Source organism: Prionailurus viverrinus, chromosome A1, assembly GCF_022837055.1.
Source record: "Prionailurus viverrinus isolate Anna chromosome A1, UM_Priviv_1.0, whole genome shotgun sequence".
NCBI lineage: Eukaryota > Metazoa > Chordata > Mammalia > Carnivora > Felidae > Prionailurus > Prionailurus viverrinus.
In genome coordinates, this window is record NC_062561.1 from 26,420,600 (window position 1) to 26,443,718 (window position 23,119).

General features: G+C 48.9%; 1 protein-coding gene across 9 annotated transcripts; it reads right to left on the bottom strand.

The window, feature by feature from the left end:
• Window positions 1-826: 826 nt before the first annotated feature.
• On the bottom strand, window positions 827-22,895 carry SERP2 (stress associated endoplasmic reticulum protein family member 2). 9 transcript variants are annotated; one of them, XR_007155648.1, is made up of 5 exons: window positions 22,774-22,895; window positions 22,434-22,551; window positions 17,507-17,579; window positions 1,329-1,457; window positions 827-1,099 (listed from the first exon to the last, which is right to left on the bottom strand). XR_007155648.1 is itself a non-coding variant. In XM_047875296.1 (5 exons), the coding sequence occupies exons 2-4, from the start codon at window positions 22,515-22,517 to the stop codon at window positions 8,192-8,194; spliced, it is 357 nt and encodes a 118-aa protein (XP_047731252.1). In that variant the 5' UTR covers window positions 22,518-22,551; window positions 22,774-22,895; the 3' UTR covers window positions 827-1,099; window positions 8,144-8,191. The 9 variants fall into 9 exon arrangements, 7 of the variants coding, with proteins under 7 accessions (XP_047731252.1, XP_047731284.1, XP_047731260.1 ...); XM_047875296.1 differs by lacking the exon at window positions 1,329-1,457 and adding an exon at window positions 8,144-8,391; XM_047875304.1 differs by lacking the exon at window positions 827-1,099 and adding an exon at window positions 8,144-8,391 and having other exon boundaries at window positions 1,439-1,457.
• Between the last annotated feature and the right edge of the window lie 224 nt (window positions 22,896-23,119).

The window sequence follows — 23,119 nt, forward strand, 5'->3', positions numbered from 1 at the left end:
TAGACTGTCCTTGGGGCTGCTGGTTTTGAAGCAGGCCTGCAACCCTCTTCTCAGCAGGAAGAGAGGAGGAGGGGAGAGGGGGAGGAGGGAGGGGGAGGAGGGAGGGGAGGAGGGAGGGGAGGAGGGGAAGGAGGGGGAGGGAGGGGAGGAGGGGGAGGAGGGAGGGGAGGAGGGGGAGGAGGAGGGAGGGGAGGAGGAGGGAGGGGAAGAGGGGGAGGAGGAGGGAGGGGAGGAGGAGGGAGGGGAAGAGGAGGGAGGGGAAGAGAAGGAGGAGGAGGGGAGGAGGGAGGAGGAGGAGGAAGGGGAGGAGGAGGGGGGAGGGGAGGGAGGGGAAGAGAAGGAGGAGGAGGGGAGGAGGGAGGAGGAGGAGGGGAGGAGGAGGAGGGAGGGGAGGAGGAGGGAGGGGAGGAGAAGGAGGAGGAGGAAGGGGAGGAGGAGGAGGGAGGGGAGGAGGGGGAGGAGGGGGAGGGAGGGGAGGAGGGGGAGGAGGGGGAGGGAGGGGAGGAGGGGGAGGAGGGGGAGGGAGGGGAGGAGGGGGAGGAGGGGGATGGAGGGGAGGAGAAGGGGGAGGATGGAGAGGGAGGGGAGGAGGGGGAGGAGGAGGAGGAGGATGGGAGAAAAGAAGGCCCTAAAGAATATCACTGAAGGGTCTGGGTTTCGTAAAAGACTCCAGTGGACAAAAAGCTCCCCCCCCCCCCCCGCCCCATTTCCAAGTGCACCATTTCCAACAAAGCCCCCGAAGTGGTTGGCAGAAGTCCTGGCCACTGCCACCGCTTCCATGTTTAAAGTTCTCCCAATATTGAGGAATGAACAAAATTGCCAAGAGTGCAAAGATGGAATTTTAAGAAGCAACACAGGACTGTTTAAAGTTGCACACTGAACATCTTTAATCCCGATGCCGATCTCTGTGGTCGCCCCTCGGACTTCCTGAGGCCGTATCAGAAGTCAGAACAACCGAGCAGGCTGATTCTCCCTTTCCTCCACCAGCCGTGCCCGCAGGATAGGCCTCGCTTAAGAGCAAGCTTCAGCGGGGGCTGTCTTTGCCGCTTGGAATGGGACAAAACTTTCTCTTTAGCCGGGTCTTCTCAGGATCGTGGTCCTGAAAATTTAGAGTGCGTAAGCCTCACCCAGGGAGTTTGTACAAAACATTAGCGTCGGCCCCACCTGCCGCACTTAAATTGAGCAGGCGTAAGGTAGAACCCCAGAGTCTGCATTTCCAGATGCATCTCCCACTTGCCCCACCCCCGCCACACACTGGGATGCCCATGTAGGCAGACCACACTCTGAGGGGCTGTGGGGAGGCTGGCCAGGGAGAGGTGTGCACCCACCAGCCCTGGGCCAAACTCTCCCAGCCTCCAGGCTGACCACCCAGAGTGAGATGAGACTCCAGCCCTCCTGGGTCCTGAGGTTGGCTGGTTTTCATAAAGAGGGCTCAGACACCTGCTCCTCGTCAAGTCCTAAGACAGACAAAGAGCAGATAACAGCTAGTCGAACCTTGACACGCTTTGCAGGTGGCTTTTCTGCATCGAAAAAAAGAACAAAAAAAAACAAACAAAAAACCCCGCCCAAAACAAAACAAAACAAAAAAAGAGTAAAAAAGTAAAATGTGTGGAAAATCCAAGGTCATGAGAGCAGCCCAGGGCTTCATTCTGGGCCAAGACCTCGAAGGTAAATCTAGCTCTAATTCCCCAGCCACAGATTCCTTGACCCTTTCCCAAACGTCTAATCCTGTCCCCCACCCCCCACCCCAGCCCCACCTGGAGCTATTCTGGCATGTTCTTCACTTCAGGTTTCTCACTGTAACCCACACATGGTATAAGGTTGAACAAAGACATTTATTCGTAAAACCAATCCCCAACGGAGGAGAGGCTGTATCCATAGAAAGTAACCTGGTGATCCTTCGGAGGGCCACATACATACATTTGTGAGACCAGGGGCAAAACCAGACAGGGTGCTGCCGCAGACATCTGGGAGCTACCAATCCCACCAACAGAAAAGCAAAATGTCCTTTCCGCTCGAGAACACGGATGTACCAAGATGTCCTGTGAGAAGGCAGTGTGGTCTGACATCCACGATGAAGTGATCAGGGAACAATGGAGGGAGCCTTTTTTTTCCTACTCGGTGTGGCTGTTTGCTTCCCACAGATCCCTGGCTAAAAGCTTAAGTGGTCCTCCGCCCTCCAGAGGGAGGGGGCAGGGTCAAATCCCCAGGCCTTCTCACATGCCCATCCTTATGCTCTGAATGATCTGAAAGATAGCTGAAAGAGGAAAACAAGACAGCTCAGATAGCAGGCAGCACACAGCTGGAAACCCAAGCCCACAGCGAACCCTGCTTCTGCTGACCCCTGGGCCCTTGACATGTTAGCATCCAGCTGATTAGATATTTCCTAACAAGGAGTTAAGTTAACACGAGGTCAGTGAACTTCTTTAAAAAGGCAGCCTTGCTCTGTCTGCTGATGGATGCCTCGGGGATTTATAGATAACTCCTGCTAATTCCATCAGGATCCCTCAGGCGCTCACGGATTTGGCCCCCTTCCCCAGAAGTGTCCTGTGGCTGCTGGGGAGAGGGGACGGGGCTCTCATACAGGCACCGCACTCATTTCACAGGTCAGCGAGGCTGCCTTTTCAAAACGGCAGTGGCCTGGAAAATGAGCGGCCCCCGAGCAGGGAATGCAGGCCAGGTGCTTGGAGCAGATGCATCAAACCGGGCCCCTGGATGCCGGTAGCCCTTGATGCAAGATCTGCTGGCTGCCTGTAACTCCTCTGAAATGCCGCTACCTCTCATCCAGAGCCACCAGGAGTTTTTGACCGAGGGGGTGGGGAGCCTGGAAGCCCACCTGGCACCCCCGCTTATCTTGCTAAGAGCGAGTTAGCTCCCCCGGCCCGGTTCTAGCTATTGGGGTTAAATGTGTCCTGGGGAACATAAGGCCGAAGCGTCTTTGTTACGCCCTCCCCAGAGGGCAATGGTGGTCAGGCTTGATGAGGACGAGAACAGATGAGAACCGTCACTACCATGTGCTGCATGATTTCTTGGAGGTGAGGCTGGGTATCATTTCATTTAATCCCGTCTAAAAACAGGATAAACAGGGACGAGCTGAGCGGCCACGCTAAAGCAGGCTACCCAGAACCTTCGGGAAACAAGCCCTTGACATTCCATCATCTAACATTAGTGAGCACGTACTGTGCACCAGGTACTGTGCTTTGGGTGTGCAGAGGTTAGTAACACACAGGGCCTTGGGGGATCTTCCTTGGACAGCTAGATTTGAAGGAAAGATAAAGCATGAATGCATTTTTTTTCCCTAAAAAACCGAAACTAAACCAAAACAAAAACCCTGCACGCATCATCACTACCCTCCTAAATTGGATATACACCAAACCTGACATAATATTAATTTTTCACGAAGGTTCAGTGTGACCATAATGAAAAACAGTCATTGCTAAGACCCCGATGGAGTATTGGCACGGGGTGTGCAAGGTATTTGATCTGAGACCCAAACAGCTCTGGTTGACTGTGCTCTGGGCTCTCGTTTCTGCTTCTGCGTCCTTTATTTCAGTGATGATCTCCGCTCACCTCTCTGGTGTTACCAAACCAGCCTGTGCTGGGCCCTCTTCTGTTACTATGTTGCTACCGACCAAGCTGAACACAAAGACCGTTTAGAATTACACAGAAAATCGAAGTTAGCCAGTTCTGTGTGAACTGTCCTCTCCGCGTCCAGCGAAGGAGTGAATTCAACAACTTGTGATCCTCCATTATGGTTGTGCTCGGAAGTTTCCTTGGCCCATCCCGGGTTTGGAGGTGGGTCTATGACAGCAGAAGTTGCTGAGGGGGTGAGAAAGTACCTTCCCCAAATGGATAAGCTCACAGAAATGGCTGACCTTCCTGTCCTCCCCTGCCAGGGCTGACAAGGAACAAACGTTAAATAAACATGCCGTATTCCGGTTCAACGGGAGTGCTGGGAGGCAGCTGTATATTGGACAACATTAGGAAAAAGAATATCTACATCTACCGTGCCTCACGTTTTGTTCTTGGGGTCAGGGAAGCATCCCTAATCTTGACAAACAGGTCTACCATGGAAGGGCAGGGTCAGATGGAACTAGGTCTGAATTTCAGTTCTTCACTGGACGGATTAGTTAACGTTTTCGAGACCGCCTCCTTTTGGGTGAAATGAGAACCATGGTGCTTGCGGTGCTGTCATAGGGATTAAACGATAACGACAGTGGCTCTGCCTACACGGAGGGCTCGATGCGTGGGAGCTACTGCTATTGTTACCATCTCTCCGGTCATGACCGCTGCTTCTCCGTGCGTGAGCACGAGACCAGAGCTCAAGTACCAAGTGCCACCTGCCACTCCCTAGTGGTGTGAACTTTGGGAAACTCCCACACAGTTCCGGAGCCCTGCTTTCTCTACTGGTAAAGCTGTAGATAATGTGCATCTCAGAGGATGGCAAGGAATGAAGATCATGATAGAAGCAAAAAAAAAATCTGCCCATAATAAAATGCTCAAAAATGTTATTTCTCCCTTCATTTTAGCCTTAGACAGGACATCGTTATCAGCGGAAAGTAGGTCAACAAATAGGAAACAGTCTGTGCCTTCGGTCCATCATGCCCCATTAAGTTAATTCATGACTTCAAAAGTGCTAGGTAATGATAAAGCCACTCAATTCTCTTTTCGGAACGGTTGCAAATTTCTCTAAAGAGTCTTAGATGAGATTTTTTTTTTGTTTCGGAGTAGCAACACTTCTGGTAAAGCAACTTACCAGTTCCTAAGTCTGCTTTAAGAACTAATTAAAGATCACTCTTGACCCTACTGAATCCATGAATTAAATGTAAAAATCTGATGGTCCTTAACAGGTGTACAGGTGACTCTTTAAAATGGAACCTGGTTGGAGAAATTACTTTGAATAAAGTCTGTTTTAAGTTCACCATTTGCCTTCACCTTTGAGATAAGGGAGAGTGGGTTGCGTTTATTATTCCTTTTTCAGTTGTATCAATGTCTTTAAGAAGCCTTCAACATTCTAGAGCAATTATGTTAATTGTACGTCTCTGTGCCTGCCAGTAATGACCCGCAGAGTCACCCTGGCTTTCCACGTGCTGGCTTCCCGAGGCAGCGACCAGGAAGGGAGCCAACAGTGGGTTCAAAGAGGGAAAGGAAGTGGGGAGTCTGGACCCTGACAAGTTAATAACTTAACAGTGGGTGAACAAAGCTGAGAAAACAGCTGAGCAGGCTGTAGGAAAGGGGCCGTGGGTAAGCCAGACAGCAGGGAAGAGAGATGCCAAGGAAAGGAGGGACAGGCAGACATTCCAGGTCAGGGCATCTGGCCTCGGGCAAGTCACTGGGGTTCAGAAAAATCCAGGCTAGCGCAGGAGCTACAGAATCCCCGAGCCCCTGCCCTCTCCAACCTGTGTTTGGCATCCTGATCTTTGGTGACCTCGGATGGTCACATCTCTCTTTTATTTAACCATCCCCTTTCAACGAAATCCTCAGGCTTTAGCATGCAAGAAACATTCACACTCAACAATCAAATGAACCGGATCAATCCGCCCGAGTCCACATCTGCTACCAACAGGTGCCCTCTCTTCCGCTTTGCAACCATTTCTAAAAAGCTGTCTATACTCACTTTCTCCATTTCCTTGCTTTCAATTCCCACCTCAATCCACTTTATTCTAGCTCCTGCTCTCTTCACTCCACCGAAAATATCTCTTGCTAGGGACACAAAGCGCCTTCCATGTCACTTAATCCAATGGGCAGTTTCCAGCTACCTCCTGCCTGACTTCCTGACTCACCATTGTTGACCACTCCCTCCTATACCCTCTCATCCCTTGGCCTCTGTGACACTATATTTCCCTGGTTTTCTAGTTTTCTTTGGCTCTTTACACTAAATGGGTTTTACAGGGGTCATCCTAACTCCATCTGACCAATAAACAAGAATAATGACACCTCTCAGTGAGCACTCGGGCTTTCTTCTATTCTCACTCATGTCTCACATTCTCACTTCCCGGGTGACTTCACCCTGCCCCACAATTTTAGGTGGCCCTTAGCTTTTGCTGACTCACCTATGTGTATTGCCAGCCCTGACTTCCCAGAGCTCCAGACCCACACCTTCCATCATTGAATTGATATCTACATGTAGGTGGCTCAAAGACGCTTCAAACTCAACAGGACCTTCTCAGAATCCCTTCCCACTGCCGAACTTGGCCTCGTTACCCTCCATCTTGCATATAAACTCAAAACGCAAGAGTCATCCTCGGCACCTCCAACTGATTACCAACACCTGTGGACTTTAAGAATCTTGTGATTATGCACCTTTCTCCCCATCCCTCCAGAAACCACCTTCGTGCAAGTTACCGCCATCTTTCCCCAGACCCCTGCCATGACCTCCAACTGGTCTACCCTTGCTCTTCTGCAATATTTGCTCCATACTGTAGCTAGATTTATTCTTTAAATGAAAACAAGTAAGATTGTGTCATCCCTGTGTTTCAAGCACATCAAAAAGCTTCCTATTGCCCAATCCTTGATGTGGCCTCCATGACCTATATATCCTGGTCCTATCAACCTGTCCAGATGTATCTTATATTACTCTTCTCTCCTGGGCTAATCCCTCATGTTTTCAAAACTCTCAGGGCTTTTCCATGTGCCACTCTTTCTGTACGAAATACTTCTCCCGCCGTACCCTATTGCCTAGTTTTCCTTTATAATCCAGAAGTTATTTCTGCAGAGAAGCTTTCTTTGACCATCTGAGGCAAGAGTTCTCAAACCTGCGTGTGTATGGTAGTCTCCTGAGGATGTGTGAAAACAGAGGCTGGGCCCCACCTCCAGAGTTTCTAATCCAGTGGGTCTAGAGTGGGAAATGGAAATGTGTATTTCTTTTTAAGTAGGCTTCATGCCCAGGGGGGAGCCCACCGTGGGGCTTGAACTCAGGACCCTGAGATTAAGACCTGAGCTGAGATCAAGAGTTGGATGCCTACCTGACTGAACCACCCAGGTGCCCTGAGAATGTGTATTTCTAACTGGGTCACCAGTGATGCTGAGGCTGCTGGTCCAGGGACCACACTCTGAGAACCACTTGCCCAGCCTTTTGCCTTATCTGCTTTCACAGCTTTACATGTCTCTCCTCCACTTTCATGACTGAAATCGCGCAGGTTTCAACATGACTACTTGGTAAACTTATGTTGCTTCCCCACCAGACTGAAGGCTCCAGGACAGCAGGGACCGTGCATGATTTTGCTCATGACCACCCTGGGCCTAGCTCAGCACCAGGCACGTAGCAGGTCCTCAGCGAATATTTCTTGGAGGAAAATGAAAGGTGAATAATTGCAAAGAGCATGGAGGAAAACACATATTATAAACCTTAGAGAATTATTTTGCGAACCAAGAAACAACATCAAATAACTGCTTTCAGATTCCGATGTTGCAAGAGCCCGGTCTTTGGCAGGGAAGGAAAGTCATGAAAGACCATAAACTCCTTAAGGCCTGGGACTGTGTCATCCCAGCCCACTCTTACCCTGGGGACAGACCTACCTCGGCTAACTGGGAGCGCCAGGACACAGGGGTGACAGAAGGGAGACAGCTAGAGAGTGGGAGGCTGCCGGCGTTGCCTGCAAGATAACAGGAAGCTTCAGGAGGCCACTTTTATTGAGAATAAGGTTGATGATAAGCGAGCTCAAGAGAGTTGCTGAGAAGAGAGATTGAGAGAGGCCACAGGAATACCATTGAGGAGGACAAGACCGCTCTAGAAATCACATCATTTTGATTATTTTCCATTTAAAAAATGAAAAAGCTGGTAGGAAAAAGTATAGGTCCTGTGAGAGACAAGTAGAAACGTCAAGAAAGGAGACGTCGCAAAGGCGGGTTAAGCTCTCAGGAAGAATCAGCACAAAGGGAGTCGAAGGCATGATGCTATTTCTGGTAGCATTTCCTGGTAGCGTCTCCAGAGATGGAGACGAGGGGAAAGACAGAGGTGCCTGGGATAGAGGGCAGAAAGGCACTGTGAAGAGAAGGGACGTTAGCAAAGAGCGTGATGCCCTTTATCCACAGTAAAATGGCAGACAGCAGAAACGCTCTTCGAGCAGCAGATCAGACACAAACCCAAATGCTCCATGAGGCACAGGGTACAGGGCATGGAACAAGGGAGGATGCAGGTCACCTTGAGGGAGCCAGTGGCTGAGGAGACATCTTTTCCAGAGTGTCCATGTCAGGTCTCGAGGCAGGAGTTTCTCGGCAGAGGCATGTCCTCAGTCTTCCCTTTGTGGTGAAATAGAAGACCTTCTCCAAGGCTGCCCAGCTCCTCAAACATCCTGCTTGTCAGTCTCAGGGGAGTGACAGCCACTTTGGGTGTCACAGTTTCGAGACAGTTCTGGCGGTCTCCAGGAAAGGCCAGTGTTTTGGGTCGACCTGTAGACACGGTGAATTCAAATCTGTCCTGGAGCAAGGTCCAGAAAAGGGTAAGGAGGTCGGGTGCCCCGGTGGCCCAGTCAACAAGCAGCCCACGGCTGGGTCAAGGGTTTATCCATCTGGGAGCAGACCCAGGATGGCTGTATACGTGGAACCTCTGGACAACGCACCTTTTCTGGCAGGGAAAGCAGGAGATGTTTTAACAGGAATTCTTTTCAATACATGGTCATATGCTGAAGGCCTAAGGTGGGTGGAAACCTTCTGCTTGGTAGTACTTTTGGGAGAAGTGGTAAGAGGGAGGGAAGGCAGTGTAATAGGGTTTCGAGTTCAGGTTTGGGGACTGGCTCTCTCACTCTTTAGCTGTGTGATGCTAGCTGATTTCCTCTAGGAGCCTCAGTTTTACGATCTGGAAAAACGAGTACCATAGCTCCTTCGTAGGGATTATGTGACGAGAAGAGAAAATATACGTGTATAGTAAGTAGCCAAGACAGTTGTATGAACAGGTCCTGCTCATCCCTATTAGCTAGTTTATATAAAGAATTCTTTCTAGAAATAGAGAGGAGGCTCCCGCTGCCCCTACAGAGGTGACCCCACCGACCTCTGGCTGACATCACCCCAGCTTCCTCAGGATCTCGGAGCTAGTATGCTCCCCCCTACAAGTTTTCTTACCACCGTACAGCAAAATCACTAGGAAGATCCAAATGTTCTCTTTCTTTCTCTGTGAGCATTCAGAGTCTTGGTCGGAACCTTGCCTGGGAGGCTGAGATGTGGGGAGAGAGCGTGACTAAGGGCCATGAATATAATGACTAACAATCAACTCCCAAGGTCCTAGGAGTTAGGGACCATTCTTAGGTCTTTTAAGAATGGGAGAACCAAGGCTTAGAACGGGCGTAAGCTGGATAAGGCCACATGGCTAGTAGGTCGCAGAGCTGGGTGTCAAACCCAGGGAGGCTGGCCTTGGAGCTGGCACACAGGTGGCTTGATCCTTTCCCTCCTCCACACTGTTCTCAGCAGAAACAGTAGGTCCTAGGAAGGACAGGGGTGTTGGCCCTTCCAGAAATGGAGAGGCCTTCTGTACAGGGAGATCCTTGGACCACCTGAAACATGAGACTGGGGAATGGGAGGGATTCAGGCCCAGCCAAGAACATCTCAGGGAATCACTTCTTCATATCCGTTCTGAATAGGCTGTCCTGAAAAACGCACTGGTCTATGACATGCTATGTCTCCCACCTCCCCTGTGTCCACAGGCAGATTCCCTGGGGGATACGGGAGCCTACAGCCCCTAAACCGACAGACGAAAGCAATGTCCCTGCCCAGAAACAGTGTCACTACTCACAACTCATGTGCCAAATAAACCTAGCAGGCCGTTTGCTCAGAGGCATGAGCTCTGTCATGACAGAGGCCAGCTCCGGGCCAGACGCAGCTTCCTATTTGATGGGCAAAGAGGGTCCAGATGTCTGTTCCTGTCCGGGGATGGAAAAAAACCCAGAATATCCAGCAACACCGGAGGTACCCCCTACACAAACACAGACAAAGACACACACTCGCAAACACATACACACACACAAACGCACATCCGCTCACACTCTCAAGCGCACTCACAAATGTAAACACACACAAATATGTACACACTCACACATATGCACACTCACAAACGCACACACATGCCTACTCACACACACACATACACACACTCACTCTCTCTCTCTCTCTCTCTCTCACACACACACACACACACACACACACACAGATCCCACTTCCACCAGAACAGCTGCTCTTTCGTTTGTTCCTAAGATATGAACAGAGTTTGGCTGCTTGTTAAAAACAGGCTAAAAACCACTAGTCAAGATGTTTTCTTCTTAAAATACACTTAATTTTTTCTAGATTATGAAAGTTGTCTGTATTTCTCTATATTATAAAAGTCATATATGCTCACACGGGGAAATAGAAAAGTCTGAAGGAAATAACAGCCACTCGTTAATCCTATTACCCGAGAGGTTCCCCTTTGATGGGGGATATAAGCTCATCAGTTTCAAGAATGCTCAGGCTTCAGTAACCATTAAAATTCTCATAATCCCTAATTAGGAAATGAATATCAGGCTTGGCCAGAGAGAGAGAAATCAAATTGAAATTAGGAATACATGAGGGAGAAACGGTCTGAGGGAGGGAGCTGGGGCACGGCTGATGTGTGAGAGTTTCCCTCTGGGAATCAAGGGATAATAGGAATTAAACGGGGACTCCATTAATCCCAGTAGAAACCTCAGTGAGGGGTAAGGACAGGGGAGGGGACAAGCAGGTTGCAAAGAGCCTGGTCTCGGGCCGCTGCCATCTGTCACCGTGAAGTTTCACACAGGGCTCGGACAAGGGAAATCATGCTACAGGATCACAAGATGCGCGTATATGCTGACTAAACAGCCCGATTGTCTGGACAACGAATGTGTTAAGGAAAAGACCTAATCAATCTCGTGGAGTCCAGGGGGCATTCTGGTCAAAGAGGAAAGCTGGGAATGCGGAAGACAGTTGTCCTGTGAACCCCGTGGCACTCCCATCACGGAAAGGCCAGGGATGGCAAGGGTGAGCACGGGACCCCGCTGTCCACACCAGGTTTAGGATGGACATTGTTAATCAATTGCAGCACACTTCCCCCCCCCCCCCCCCCCCCCCCCCCGAGCTTGGGCGTGGCCTCAGAATCCTTGTCTAGAAAACTCTTAAAGGAGCTGAGGACAAAAGTAGAGGAAAATCCAGGGTTACAGCAGGGTGACTGGCTTCATTCATGGTCTGGGGCAGTGCATCAGGACTGCAAGTGTCCCCCAGAGATAGCGGCGGGCCCGTCTGAGCGACGGCATCTTTGCCGCCTCAGACAGACATTCTGGGTCACGCTTGTCTCTGAGTCTCGAGATAAAAACCAGCACTCTTCAGAAGCTATCACACGGTTCTCAAAGAGGCAGGTTTGAAACCAAGGGCCAGGAGAGACAGGATGAGGTGCTTATCTGGAAAGAGGCCCCACTGCCTGCAGAAATGGAAGACAGTGTTTTTATAAAAAGAGAAGAAAAACACAGCAGAGTCTCTAAGAGGGGCTGGGCGGGGGGCGGGATGCTTGAATCCTTAAGGCTTCAGTGTGGATCTGGGGCCCTAGGAAATCAAGTAAAGACAAATGTAACCAGTTAAAAAGGCCCAAGCAAAACAAAGTCCCGGGCCAAGCAAGACTTGAACAAGAGAAGTTTGGAATAATTATCTGAGGACACTCATAACTCATAACATAAACCTCGTATGAGGTTTTCTCGTAACACGCTTTCTGAGAAACAGGTTTCAGATTTCTGACAGGATGTATATAATAACAATACAGCTAGTTACCAAATTATACAAAACAAAGAACCATATGGCCCTGAGATGTCCTCTATCTGGATAATACTGGGTCTCAAAAGAACGCACTGTTCCCAGAGCTTTTGCATCTCACAAAGAGAACTTTTATAGCAAAACAGTGGTGTATTCAGGTCGAGATATCAGAAATAGATATTTCTGATATATCGACGTAAACTACAAACCCCTGTTTGTTGATTTTGGTCTGTAGGTGGGTTCTTCCTTTCCCCTGCGTGGGGAGGTTGGGAAGATTTTGAAGCTTTATCATGGAAAGATAGGCTCACACCCTCGGAATGGAATGTTATCAAACTGCAGACACTCATCCTTGGAGCGAAGAGGCCGGGCCTACTGTTGAAGAGCAAGACCAATGTGAGTGGCTGAGCCTTGCCCATGGGCTGTCCACGGAAGGCCCAGCAGGGAAAGATGCAAAGCAAATGGAAACCTGAACCCCCCCCCCCCCCCATGGCACACCAGTCCCTCCCATCCACGGTGCCACTATCGGGGCTACGCTGATGGGGATGGTGGTAGTGACTGAGGCTGCAGGTGTCGAGCTGTGGGCCAGCGCTTAATATCCCCGGAGCCAGTCAATGCCCTTTGGAGGGGCTACTCGTATCCCTAGTTGATCAATAAGGAAATCGATACAGAGAGTAAATAACGTGTCCAAGGTTGTCCAGCTGACAGTGAATCTTAGGCTTTGAACCTACATCTGGCAGATTCCAAAACTACCCTCCTCTCTGAGGCCTCTTCATCTCTCATCCTGTTCCTGCCAAACGGTCAGGCTTCAAAGAAGCGTCTTGCCTAAGAGCCCTTTTGCAATCACGGAGAGTGGAAATTTACTTACTCTGAAGAGGGGTGCATTTAGATCGCCTCCTTCCAACTGCATGTCAACGGGGTAATGTATTAGAGGCTACCACCGTGTACCTGGGCTGGACTCACATCTTGGGGGCCTCAGGGCAGCCCCAGGAGGTCTGGTGCTCTTATCTGATTTCCTGATGAGGGGGTGAGTGTTCCCTGGGTGCATGTTTGCGCCAGGGGCCTCTGCGTTCTGTACTCTTGCCGCTCTCCTGGTTCTTCTCCCTTCTTTTTTGTTATCTTGTTCTTATCAGCACCGCAGGCATTAAAGGCATGTGTGGAGAATGAGGAAGGCCACAGGGAAGAAGCCAAGAAGCAAGGGGTCAAGACTGCTGTGACACATCACGCCCCATATAGTCAAGGGGTCCTGTGACCTCTTGGAGGTTTGTTAACTTGTTTTTTTTCCACACGAAGTGGAGTAACGGTGGCCAATAAGAGTGCATGAGCCTAAATGCCAACGTTCCCCAGTCCTGATCCTTTCCCACAATCTCGCCAGGAGAACGGATACGGTGTGCATTCCTTATTACTTGCCTGACCCAAATATTTACCTATCCTAGGTACACGGACACTATTTCTAAAAAGAGCACTTTGCCCAACCAATCATCATGGGAACAGTGGGTCAACAGAGTGAGGTGATGAGAGCGTTGTCTTTCAAGAGAATCAGATCATTGATCAGCACCTTCATTAATATTGGAAGCTTTCATATTTTCCCCGTCTGTATAAAAATATACAACATATGAGCCGCCAGCCACCTGGCCTCAGAGAGAATAGTGACACGAGGCTTCCGTCATCCTCTCTCTCACCAGGAAGGCTCATGACATGAGGCAAAGGAACCCACAGACGGCATGGCTAGCTGTTAGGACATGACACTCTCTTAAATATAGAGAAGACACTGGCCCCACAACCTGAAGGAGGAGAAACTCAAGAAGGGCAGTAGGCTCTGCAAGACGAACTGAATCGTGACTAATCCCAGCGAGGTGGGAACCGGGACAGACCTAAAGGAGTTATTGTGTTTTTCATGACATGTTTGGCTTCGAAAAGCACGCGTACAAAGATAGAAGGAAGGGCACAGCACCAAGGACAAGCTGAGAAGAGTGACACATTTCTGTGAGAACAGTGCCTGACTTGAGCTGAGGCTTGCAGGAAAAAAAAAAAAAAAAGGTAAGTTAGCAAAAAAAATAAATAAATAAAAATAAAAATTAAAGGTGGGTTAGTGGATTATTTTTAGTTACGATTAAAAAAGAGATGAAGCCCATTACTTAGGGATCATGGTAACATGTTAACCAACTCCTAACTAGCCTCTCCATAAAAGCAACGCGGTCTTGACGACAAGGATTTAAAGAAGCGACACCGGGAGAGAACAGGCTGTGAAGACAGGGGGGGTGTGGCATGCAAGTAAGTGCTGTGTCCTCTTAGCCACTTTAAATCCATGTCTCTGGGCCCTGTGGGCTCCCATTCCAGCCCCCTGATAGATCTCCCATCCCAGAAAGGATAACAGAGCCAATGTACTTGATCCCTGAGAAAACGAATGGAGACTGGGAGGGTTCCAAGAGACTGCTGTCAGCAGATGTCCCAATTTACCCGGAGGTTGGGGGAGGGGCGGGGGGAGGAGATACAGTTCCTACTATATAGACCGATAGCCTGGCAAGATCTTAATTAAAGCGTAATTTAGAGAAGGTTTTCAAGCCCTTTGAAAAGGGTGGATATTGAGAACTAACACCGGTTTGAGAAAAACAGACCAAATCACTTTATCGACTTAACCCCCTCCATGTGCTACCTCACGGTGCAGACTGGGGAGGGCACCGGTTAATATGTATCTGGACGCCAAAAAAGAAAACAATACTGGCTCTGTACCTTTGTAGCCCCTGACAACACGGGCTGCGTGATGACTCACAGGTCCTTGCCACTGGGCTTTGGCCATTCTTGAGCCCGGCACGCTATCTCCAGTCTATGTGCCTTTGTCACGTAGTAATCTCTCATGTGGAACGACCTGTCCTTTGTCTGGCTGTTTGTCCTTCAAAACTCACCACAAATGGCACCTCCTCTGGGCAACTTTCTCTTCTGCTCAGTATGACTGAGAAGTCCCCACTATGGTCTGATTGCGTTCTCCCATATCCGCGTGCTGGAATCCTGATGTCCAATGTGATGGTGCTAGAAAGCGGGGGCTTTGGGAGCTGATTGGGTCATGAGGGTGGAGACCTCATGAATGGGATCAGTGCTCTTATAAAAGAGACCCCCCCAGAGCTCCCTACCCTTTCTGCCATGTGAGGATACAATATGAAGATATGAGGAGAGGTCTGTGACCGGGAAAAGGGTCCTCACCAGACCAGGCTGGCACCCTAATCTGACTTCCAACCTCCAGAACTGTGAGCAGTAAATTTCTGCTACTTCTAAGCCACCTAGCCCGTGGTATTTTGTTATAGCAGCCTGAGCAGGCTAACACAGTCCCTTATCCGTGCCCACCAAGCACTCTGGGCACTCTGCTATCATAGAACTCTTGCCCTAGGTACAACTGACAGCTTCCTTATCTGCCTCTCCCGTTGCCTGCAGCCTCCTGAAAGTGGTTGTTCCAAAGCCTGGCACAGTGCCAGGCACACAGCGGACCCCGCCAAGCCCCCAAGACACGATGATTGTTTGTACAAGTTTTGCAGAGAGGTTCAAAGTCAACCTGGAGGGAGTTGTCTCGAATTGTGTTCCATGGGCTTCTCCAAGTCTAGACTTTATCAGTGACTTGGAGGTACAGTATACTTTCCGAGACTATAAAGCTGGCAAAGAAAGATGATTAGATAGGAGGCTCAAGGTTCAAGATCTAACAATCTACAGGCTGGCCACAAGGCCTGAAAGGGCAGATCACCTTTTCACATAGATTTATTTTTCTTGATTTTTGTATGGCTTGCTAAAGGCACATGGTTTTTTGTTTGTTTTGTTTCCGGGTGAAAATCAGAGACCAATCATCTGAGGCAACACACGGCAGACGAATATGCAGGCGGTGATGGAAATGCTGCATTAATGCACCATATTCCTCGGAATTTTGTACAGCGTTCTGAACTACGCATCGCTGATGAAGGCGATACGCTGACCATATCATATGTCACTGACCATATCGCACATGATAATGCAATTTCATGCAAGCCATTTACTATGCATGTTCTTCTGTATTTCTAGACTTTGTGGCTACGCTATAAAAAGACAACTGACAACCAACAATAAAATTTTAATAGAAATATTCATGAAGCTTTATATTAGGTCTCAAGAAAGCCAGCTGGATATCTATAGTATGGGGAACATCTTGCTGTACTCATCCATCCACCCATCCGTGAATCCATTCAGCCAACCACACTGAGCACTCGCTATATGCTAAATACTTGTAAGAATCTACCGGTTTAGTGGAAAATAAACATTCCCTTCCCTGAGCTTATGTCCCAGCAGTGGGAAATATATACTAAAGAAGCAAAGTAAATAATGTCATACCTTGATGAGGGTCATGAATAAAATAAACAATGTGTGATGGGGTAAGAGACAGCTCTGGATTGGGGGGAGGTATGTACATGCTTCTCTGAAGCTTGTAGAGCATTTATGTTAAGGAGAATTTGGAGGGGCCAGGCTATCCTTCAGCTTGATGTGAGTCTAGGATGTGCTGTGACTGCTGAAAATAAACTGAAGCTTGGGTCACATTAATAGAAGCAGAGTGATGGGATCAAGGGCAGTGGCAATCCTAATGCCTCTGTAGCAGTCACACCCCTTCTAGACCAACTTCCACAGCTGCAAATGTTATATACTTTAAGACACTCATGGAGTGTACCCAGAAGCGGGGTCTAGAAACCACATCTTTTGAGGCTAGGTTGAGAGAAGTAGGGAAGTTTAGTTTGCGGAATTTAAACTCATCTTTAAAATATCCGAAGAGTCAAGATGATTCAAGATGTTCAGAAGAGAATGAGTCCATGCCTTGTGGTTTTAGGAGTTTGCACCTGAACTACTGAAAAGATAGTTCAGTGTAGTTCAAAAGATGTATAACTAGAGCTATACAGAAATGGGATAGGCGTTTTGAAGAAGTGAGCCCTTCACCCTCAGAAGTATTCCAGTAGAGGTTGGGTAAACTCTGTTAAAGAAGAGGGATTCCTTGTATTGGGTAAAATATTCCCTTCGAGTCACATCCTTGGGAATGGGGTGCGCAGTTTTGTTTCTTCGAGTGAGAGATCTCAGGAACCTCGGAAGGCCTGCCTTGTTAGAAGTAGCGCCACTATTCCTCACTTACCACTATCTTAGAGACCCAACCCCTGGGGACCAGGAATTACAAGACTCCCAGTAACCAAATTCAACGAGAGACAACTGCATGATCCTTTGCTCAAGCCTCCCCTGTGTGTGCGCATGTTTGCACGTGAGTGTAAGCAAAGCTCTCTGAACTTGGCCACCTTTCAGTGTGAGGTGACTGTACCTTGAGGCTCAGGTCAAAGGCTCAGTTCTATTTATGAGTTCTGTAGAGTTTCCTCTGAGAAAGGCATAAAGCCTCTCCCTTTCTCTGCAATCTGGATCTACCTTGGGTAGACAGACAGGTGTTCCACTTTCTGTTCTAAATGCCCTTTTTAGGCTATGTTTTACTGAACTCTAAAGTGTAAACAGCCAATTTAATTACTCAGTGTAATCATTTTATGATTATGATTTGATAGGATATCAATTTTGTCTCTACTCATATTTGCTCTGCTAGACTAGAGACCAAATCAAAACCCATTAAGATGAAGGCTTCAGGCAGAGATTAACTTGAATCCCAGAACAATGTGTGTGTGTGTGTGTGTGTGTGTGTGTGTGTGTGTGTATTTTTTTTGTCTATTTTCTTGTGAATAAAACCTGTGTTTTTGAAGGACAGAGGACAGCATGGTCTATGAAGTCAGCGAAAAACCCATACCTGAGCCACAGACAACAAAAACAAACAGTGCCAACAGCCATGGTCCCACAGGGTATTTCTCTTCTTGCGGCCTCTGAAAGGGAATGGGGTAAAGTAAGATTAGGTTCATTCATTCAGGAAACATTTGTGGGGTACTACTAGACCCTACTAAAGATTGGGAATACCACGATGGGTGAGATGGATCCATTCTCAATGCCCAATGGGCAGGGAATAGCTGAATAAAGCCAATTGTGAAGGATCCAGATAGGTGTGAAAAAAATTAACCAATAACCTTATTTATACTCCTGTAACTCAGCGCACTTGGCACTCTTAAGTATTCTAGGGACAGATGGGGTATAAGTACCAACTGATACAGTGATTTGGGAGTCCCAAATGATAGTACTAATAATTGCTTCCATTTGCTGAAGGCACACTGGATGCCAGGCTCTATCCTAGGCAATCTACAACCACTCTTTCCACCACTCACAATTCCATGCCAGGCAAGTGTTATTAACTCCATTTTGTGGTTGGGAAACTGACACCCAGAGTTTGTTAATTTGATCAAGGGCTGGGATTCAAATTTAGACTTGCCTCATTACAGAGCCTGGGTGGTGTCCACTAACAGAATCATCTTAAATTCCCCAATCTGTGGATTCCAAATAAGGTCACAGAACAGCCATTTTCTCAAAACCTTCCACACGCCAAGAACATGGGGAAGGTGAGTGCTGTGGAAATTCTCAGAATGGCGGAAGCACCACAGCAACGGTGAGCGCGTAGGCAAAGGAAGCAGCATTTTGTAATGAGAAAAGTTCCTCAACCCAAATGAAGCTTACACTTTGAAGAAATCTCTTCCTTCCCTGGGGAGCAGAATGGCACTACTGTGCACACACGAACCCAGTCCCTGCACACCTCCTGCTCCCCTCATACTAAAAACACAGACGTAATAAGAACAACCATCCACAACCCCTCTAGGTCTATTTGCAGGTACGGCTTGGTCCTTAAAATCAAACCGATGGGGGTGTCTGGGTGGCTTAGTCAGTTAAGCGTAGAACTTCAGCTCGGTCACGATCTTATGGCTTTTGGGTTCGAGCCCCGCATCGAGCTCTGTGCTGACAGCTCAGAGCCTGGAGCCTCCTTCGGATTCTGTGTCTCCCTCTCTCTCTGCCCCACCCCCCACTTACACTCTGTCTCTCACTCTCTTGTGAATAAGTAAACATTAAAAAAAATCAAATCGATCAAGGAAAAACTATTTTTTTTTTGAGAGAGAGGCGTCCAAAAAAACAGTGATCTTCTCCAATAAAAAGGGAGATGTTAGAGTGAAGAAAATAACTCACTAACATTTCCTCACATGTGTGAGCCAGAAATAGGCTGTTACCCACGTCAAGACAAGAACTCATTTTATTATAAATAAGGCAACAATTCTTCGGTTCTCAGCTTACCTGTTACTTTCTGAGACAGCCTTCTCTCTTCTACCTCAAGTGGGTTCCCTTACCACTTAAATCGCCATGTATGTTTTCTTCACAGCATTTATCCCAGTTTGTATCTCATGTTTATTCTCATGATAACGTGTCTACTGTCTGTCTCTCCACCGGACCCTACCCCACCAGGGCAGGCACTGTGTCTCTTTCACGTGTCAATGCATATAGCAATGCCTAGCACAGGACTTAAACATAGTAGGTGCTCAATAAGTGTTCACTGAAGAATGAATAAGCACACCAACGTCATTAAATATGGCTTCTTAGGTCAAGCAGAGTAAAGACGGGATCTAGGAAGGATATTACCTTTTTTGTAAATACTTCCTAATTGGTGATAGGGTTATCCCTGACTCTCTCCATACCAGAGCAGAGATTAAAGTGTTAGTGGCAGGCAGACTCCAAGGATTAAAACCCTTCGGTTCTCTGTCCTCGACGAGCTTGTTTCCACCACCACGCCTGCACAAACAAATCGCACTGCAAGGGAATAGGTGCCCGCTCTTGACCAGACAAGGACAAAATCAGTCTTACATAACTGCGTAAGATAACTTGAACCAGTGTTGTCACTGTGTCACTCTTTGGCACCCAACGCCAGGTCAAGGCCAGATCACGTAAATAACAGAGATATCAAATAAAGTTACCTGAACAGAGTGCGACACTTAGCCCGTCCCCACCCTCTTTCACTAACTTCCTAACCCATCTGTCACGGTTGACCACAAACCAGTTCTGTTGCTGTCATCCCACTAACGCTGTATAAAAAGCTCATTGATCTCCAGCAAAGCCAACAAGTGAATTCAGGAGCCTGTAAATGAATTACTGGCCGGGTGCAGATAGCAATGGAGTCCATTATTTTTCCTTTGCAGAAAAACACAAATTATCAACATGCAGAGCTTGGACTCTATAGTACCAAAATCTGTTTGATGGCATTTTCCAGTGACTCGATATGATCTGGGGATTTTCAGAGCTCAAGAACACCAATATATCCTTTTTTTTGAGAGCTCTGAATTCCTGTTTTGGAAGCAGTCCCCAGCACAATCCCTTTGGGGCAATTCACCTAAGCCTGAATCTATCGCTGGTAAAGGTAAGACAAGCAGCAGAATCTTGCAAATGACATGGTTTATTTCAAACAGGAGTATGTTACTTCCCTCATAATGTCAGGGGCTCATTTCCCCCATGATTATATACTAGCAGGGTAACTCAGAACTCTGAACTTTAAATCCCCTTCATTCTGGAGAAGTTACTACCATATAATCACAAAATGATTACTCTACTTCTGTTTTTTTGGATATATCTGCTATCTGGGAGAATAATATCGATTTACTCCACAGCTATTAGCTAATGAAATACTGAAGCATCTGCATACAATTGAAGGGGTTTATTTCCGAATGCTTATGCTGATTTTTCAGTTCGAATCTGTTCATATGTTCCCAATTTCCTCCCAAACAAGTGATCTCTTGCAAGTTACTTCTTTCAAAGTATAATTGGGTTTGACCTGTAATTAGGACAATGAGATTTAGGGCTTAAAGTACTTCGGTTTTCTTTTTGGATGTTGGCCTATTTACAATAAAGTTAACCAAAAGGCTCTCCTAGCCAACTGAAAATAAACATACACCGTGGCTTGGTTTGGGAGCCTTTCATTACAAATGTAGTAGGGCCGTTTGAACATCCTCACAGGTACCAGGCACTTCTGAAGGGCCCCAAGCCATGGTATATCTGAACTTATTAAAATTCACTCACACCAGAGATTAAACATTCGTCCTAATGTAGCTTTGAAAGTTGAGTTGAAATGAGAGCAACTACATTTCCTAGATATTTAAATATTTTCCTCCAATTTTAAAATTTTCTTTTCTTATTTTGAAGCCACTAACTCGCCCTCTCCCCTCCCCCAGGTCTCAAACACCTTCTAATGGTCTTGAAAAGCTAAAGGTGGCCGACCTTGAGTTCACCAAGCCGGGATGGATAACTTAGCTTTGCAAATCAGTTACCGTGTTGCTACTTTTGCAGTGGGATATGTTGTCAACCGAGTTTAGTTCATAACTGTTAGTTCTGTAGTTTCTTAGTTCATTCAAGAGAACCACACAACTGGAGATTTTCAGTACCTCAGCTAGTCTGTATGATATCTAGGAAGAAGTGACCTCCTAGGGATATAAAACCCTAAGTGCTTTAACACCGATTAAAATTTGTTTCTCAAGGTCAATTTGGACAGCAAGGTTTGTTTTTCTGAGTAAAAAGAAATAGGAAAAATAGATCTATGTGAAAAATGGTTCCAATTCACTGGTATATTAGCATGTTACTGTTCAGTCACAACTAAATGATCTAACTCCCAATGAGAGAATTTCCAGCATAAGTTAAGCCTGGAACTGTGGATAAAGCTCTGAGTAGAACAGAGTTTGATCCTAAGATTTCTCTGCCGTGGTACTGCTCAGTTTTGCAAGAATTCTGGTGTGATCATTGCAGCTCTAGCTTTTTGCTCAGTTACTCAAACCAGGATCATTTCTTTGGCTAAAAGGAAGTGCCTCATCAGGTCTGCGAGCTTTTCCAGCCAAGCCCAAAGCTTCAGCTGGACTTCACTTAAGTGTCTGGGGTAACAGATTCCAGGCATCTTGGCTCACAGACTTGGAGACCAACACTGCCCAACAACTCATCCCAGGCATGCCTCTGAGTGTCCAAACTCACGGACCTGGCATTTTCTCTTGAAGACATTCTGCTTTGCTAAAACTAACCCTGGTGCATAAGGCACAGATTTTACTTTAAAGTCCAGTTACAAAGCTTTAGTCTCCAAAGTTCTGGATCATACCACCAGGATGAGCCAGAACTTACAGGGTGAACAAGAGTAACGTTGCATTTAAACTTCAGCCCGGTAGCGAGAGGCCTCCCTGGAGAAGAGGAGAAGGAGAGAACGGAGGATGGAGGGAAACATGGGTCTGAACCTCATTTCGCACTTTGCGCCCTTCCAACTTATTCAGCGCCATAACAAAGAGGCTGGAGGGGAAACCTTATCCTGGTGGGTGTCTGTTGAGGGTGGAGGCCAGGAGTCGGAGCTTGGAAGGGGGTGATGATAAGAGGCCTCCATTTACCTGCTCATTCATTCATCGAACGTTCTAGCACCTACTGGGTCCTGTGTCACGCAGTTGGTTTAACTGTTCCTGAAGGATGTGACTTTCCGTTTTTCCCGGAGACAAAGGCCCAGTTCTCTCCTGGGGAGGCTCTCCCGCGCCTCCGTGGTAGCCCCGGCGGCCGCCCCCTGAGGGGCCACCACCGACCCGGCCCTCGCCGCCCGCCAGGGCTCCGCGAGGTCCGCGCCCCACAGCCCGGCACTCGGCGCCCACTCTGCGGGACCCCGCGGGAGGGGCGGGCCCGGGCCCGGGCCGGGGAGCGGGGAGGCCGGGCCCCGCGCCCGCCACCCGCCCGCCGGCCCCGCCCCGCCCCCGCCGGCCCTGCCCCGCTCGGCCCGGTCGGCGCCGCCCCCGCCTTACCAGGGTTTTGGCTACGTTCCCCCTCTGGGTGATGTTTTTGCTGTGCTTCTCGTTGGCCATCCGGATCCGCTGTTTGGCCACCATGGCTTGGGCGCTAGGCAATGCCCTCGAGTCCCACCTGCAAGAATCCCCCCGCGTTAGCCCCCCGACCCGGCCGCGCGCGTCCCGCCGGCTGCGGGCGCTGCAGGTGGCAAGGCGCGGCCCCCGAGCCCCGCGCACCCCGCTCCCCAGCCCCCAACGAGCCGGCTCCAGAGAGAGGCCAGAGCCCGGACGGAAGTAATCTTTCATCTCAGGAAACCCTCTCCTACTTCCTCGCCATCCTTCCGGTCCCCCCTGCTACCTAACCAGCGCGGCCCCGAGGCTGGCGCTGCCGCGCGTCCTCCCCGCGCTGGGCGGCCGGAGCGCCGCGCGCGGAGCCGCTCTGCCCGGGGCCCCTGCCGGCTCGGGAGCCAGCGGCCGAACGCGGCGGGGCCGAGGGTTCCGGCGGCCGCGGGCTTTGTGCGCGCATAGGGGCCGGGGGCGCAGCCGCTCTGGAGCTCCGCGGCCGGGGACCCGCCGGCGCCCGGGGCCGGGATTGGGGCGGCCGCGCTTTAAGCCAGTCTGCCTTGCACCACTACCCCCTGGCCGAGGGCCGGATTGGAGGCAGCGGCCGGCGGGCCTTGGTGGGGGTGGGGGTGGGGGTGGGG

Coding starts and splice junctions, on each gene's coding strand:
- SERP2 (XM_047875296.1), bottom strand. CDS start 22,517: ATGGTGGCCAAACAGCGGATCCGGATGGCCAACGAGAAGCACAGCAAA. Junction 17,580..22,433: donor GGAACGTAGCCAAAACCCTG/GTAAGGCGGGGG, acceptor ATTCCCTTTCAG/AGGCCGCAAGAAGAGAAATA. Junction 8,392..17,506: donor TTTTGTTGTCTGTGGCTCAG/GTATGGGTTTTT, acceptor CCGTGTCTACAG/GTCGACCCAAAACACTGGCC.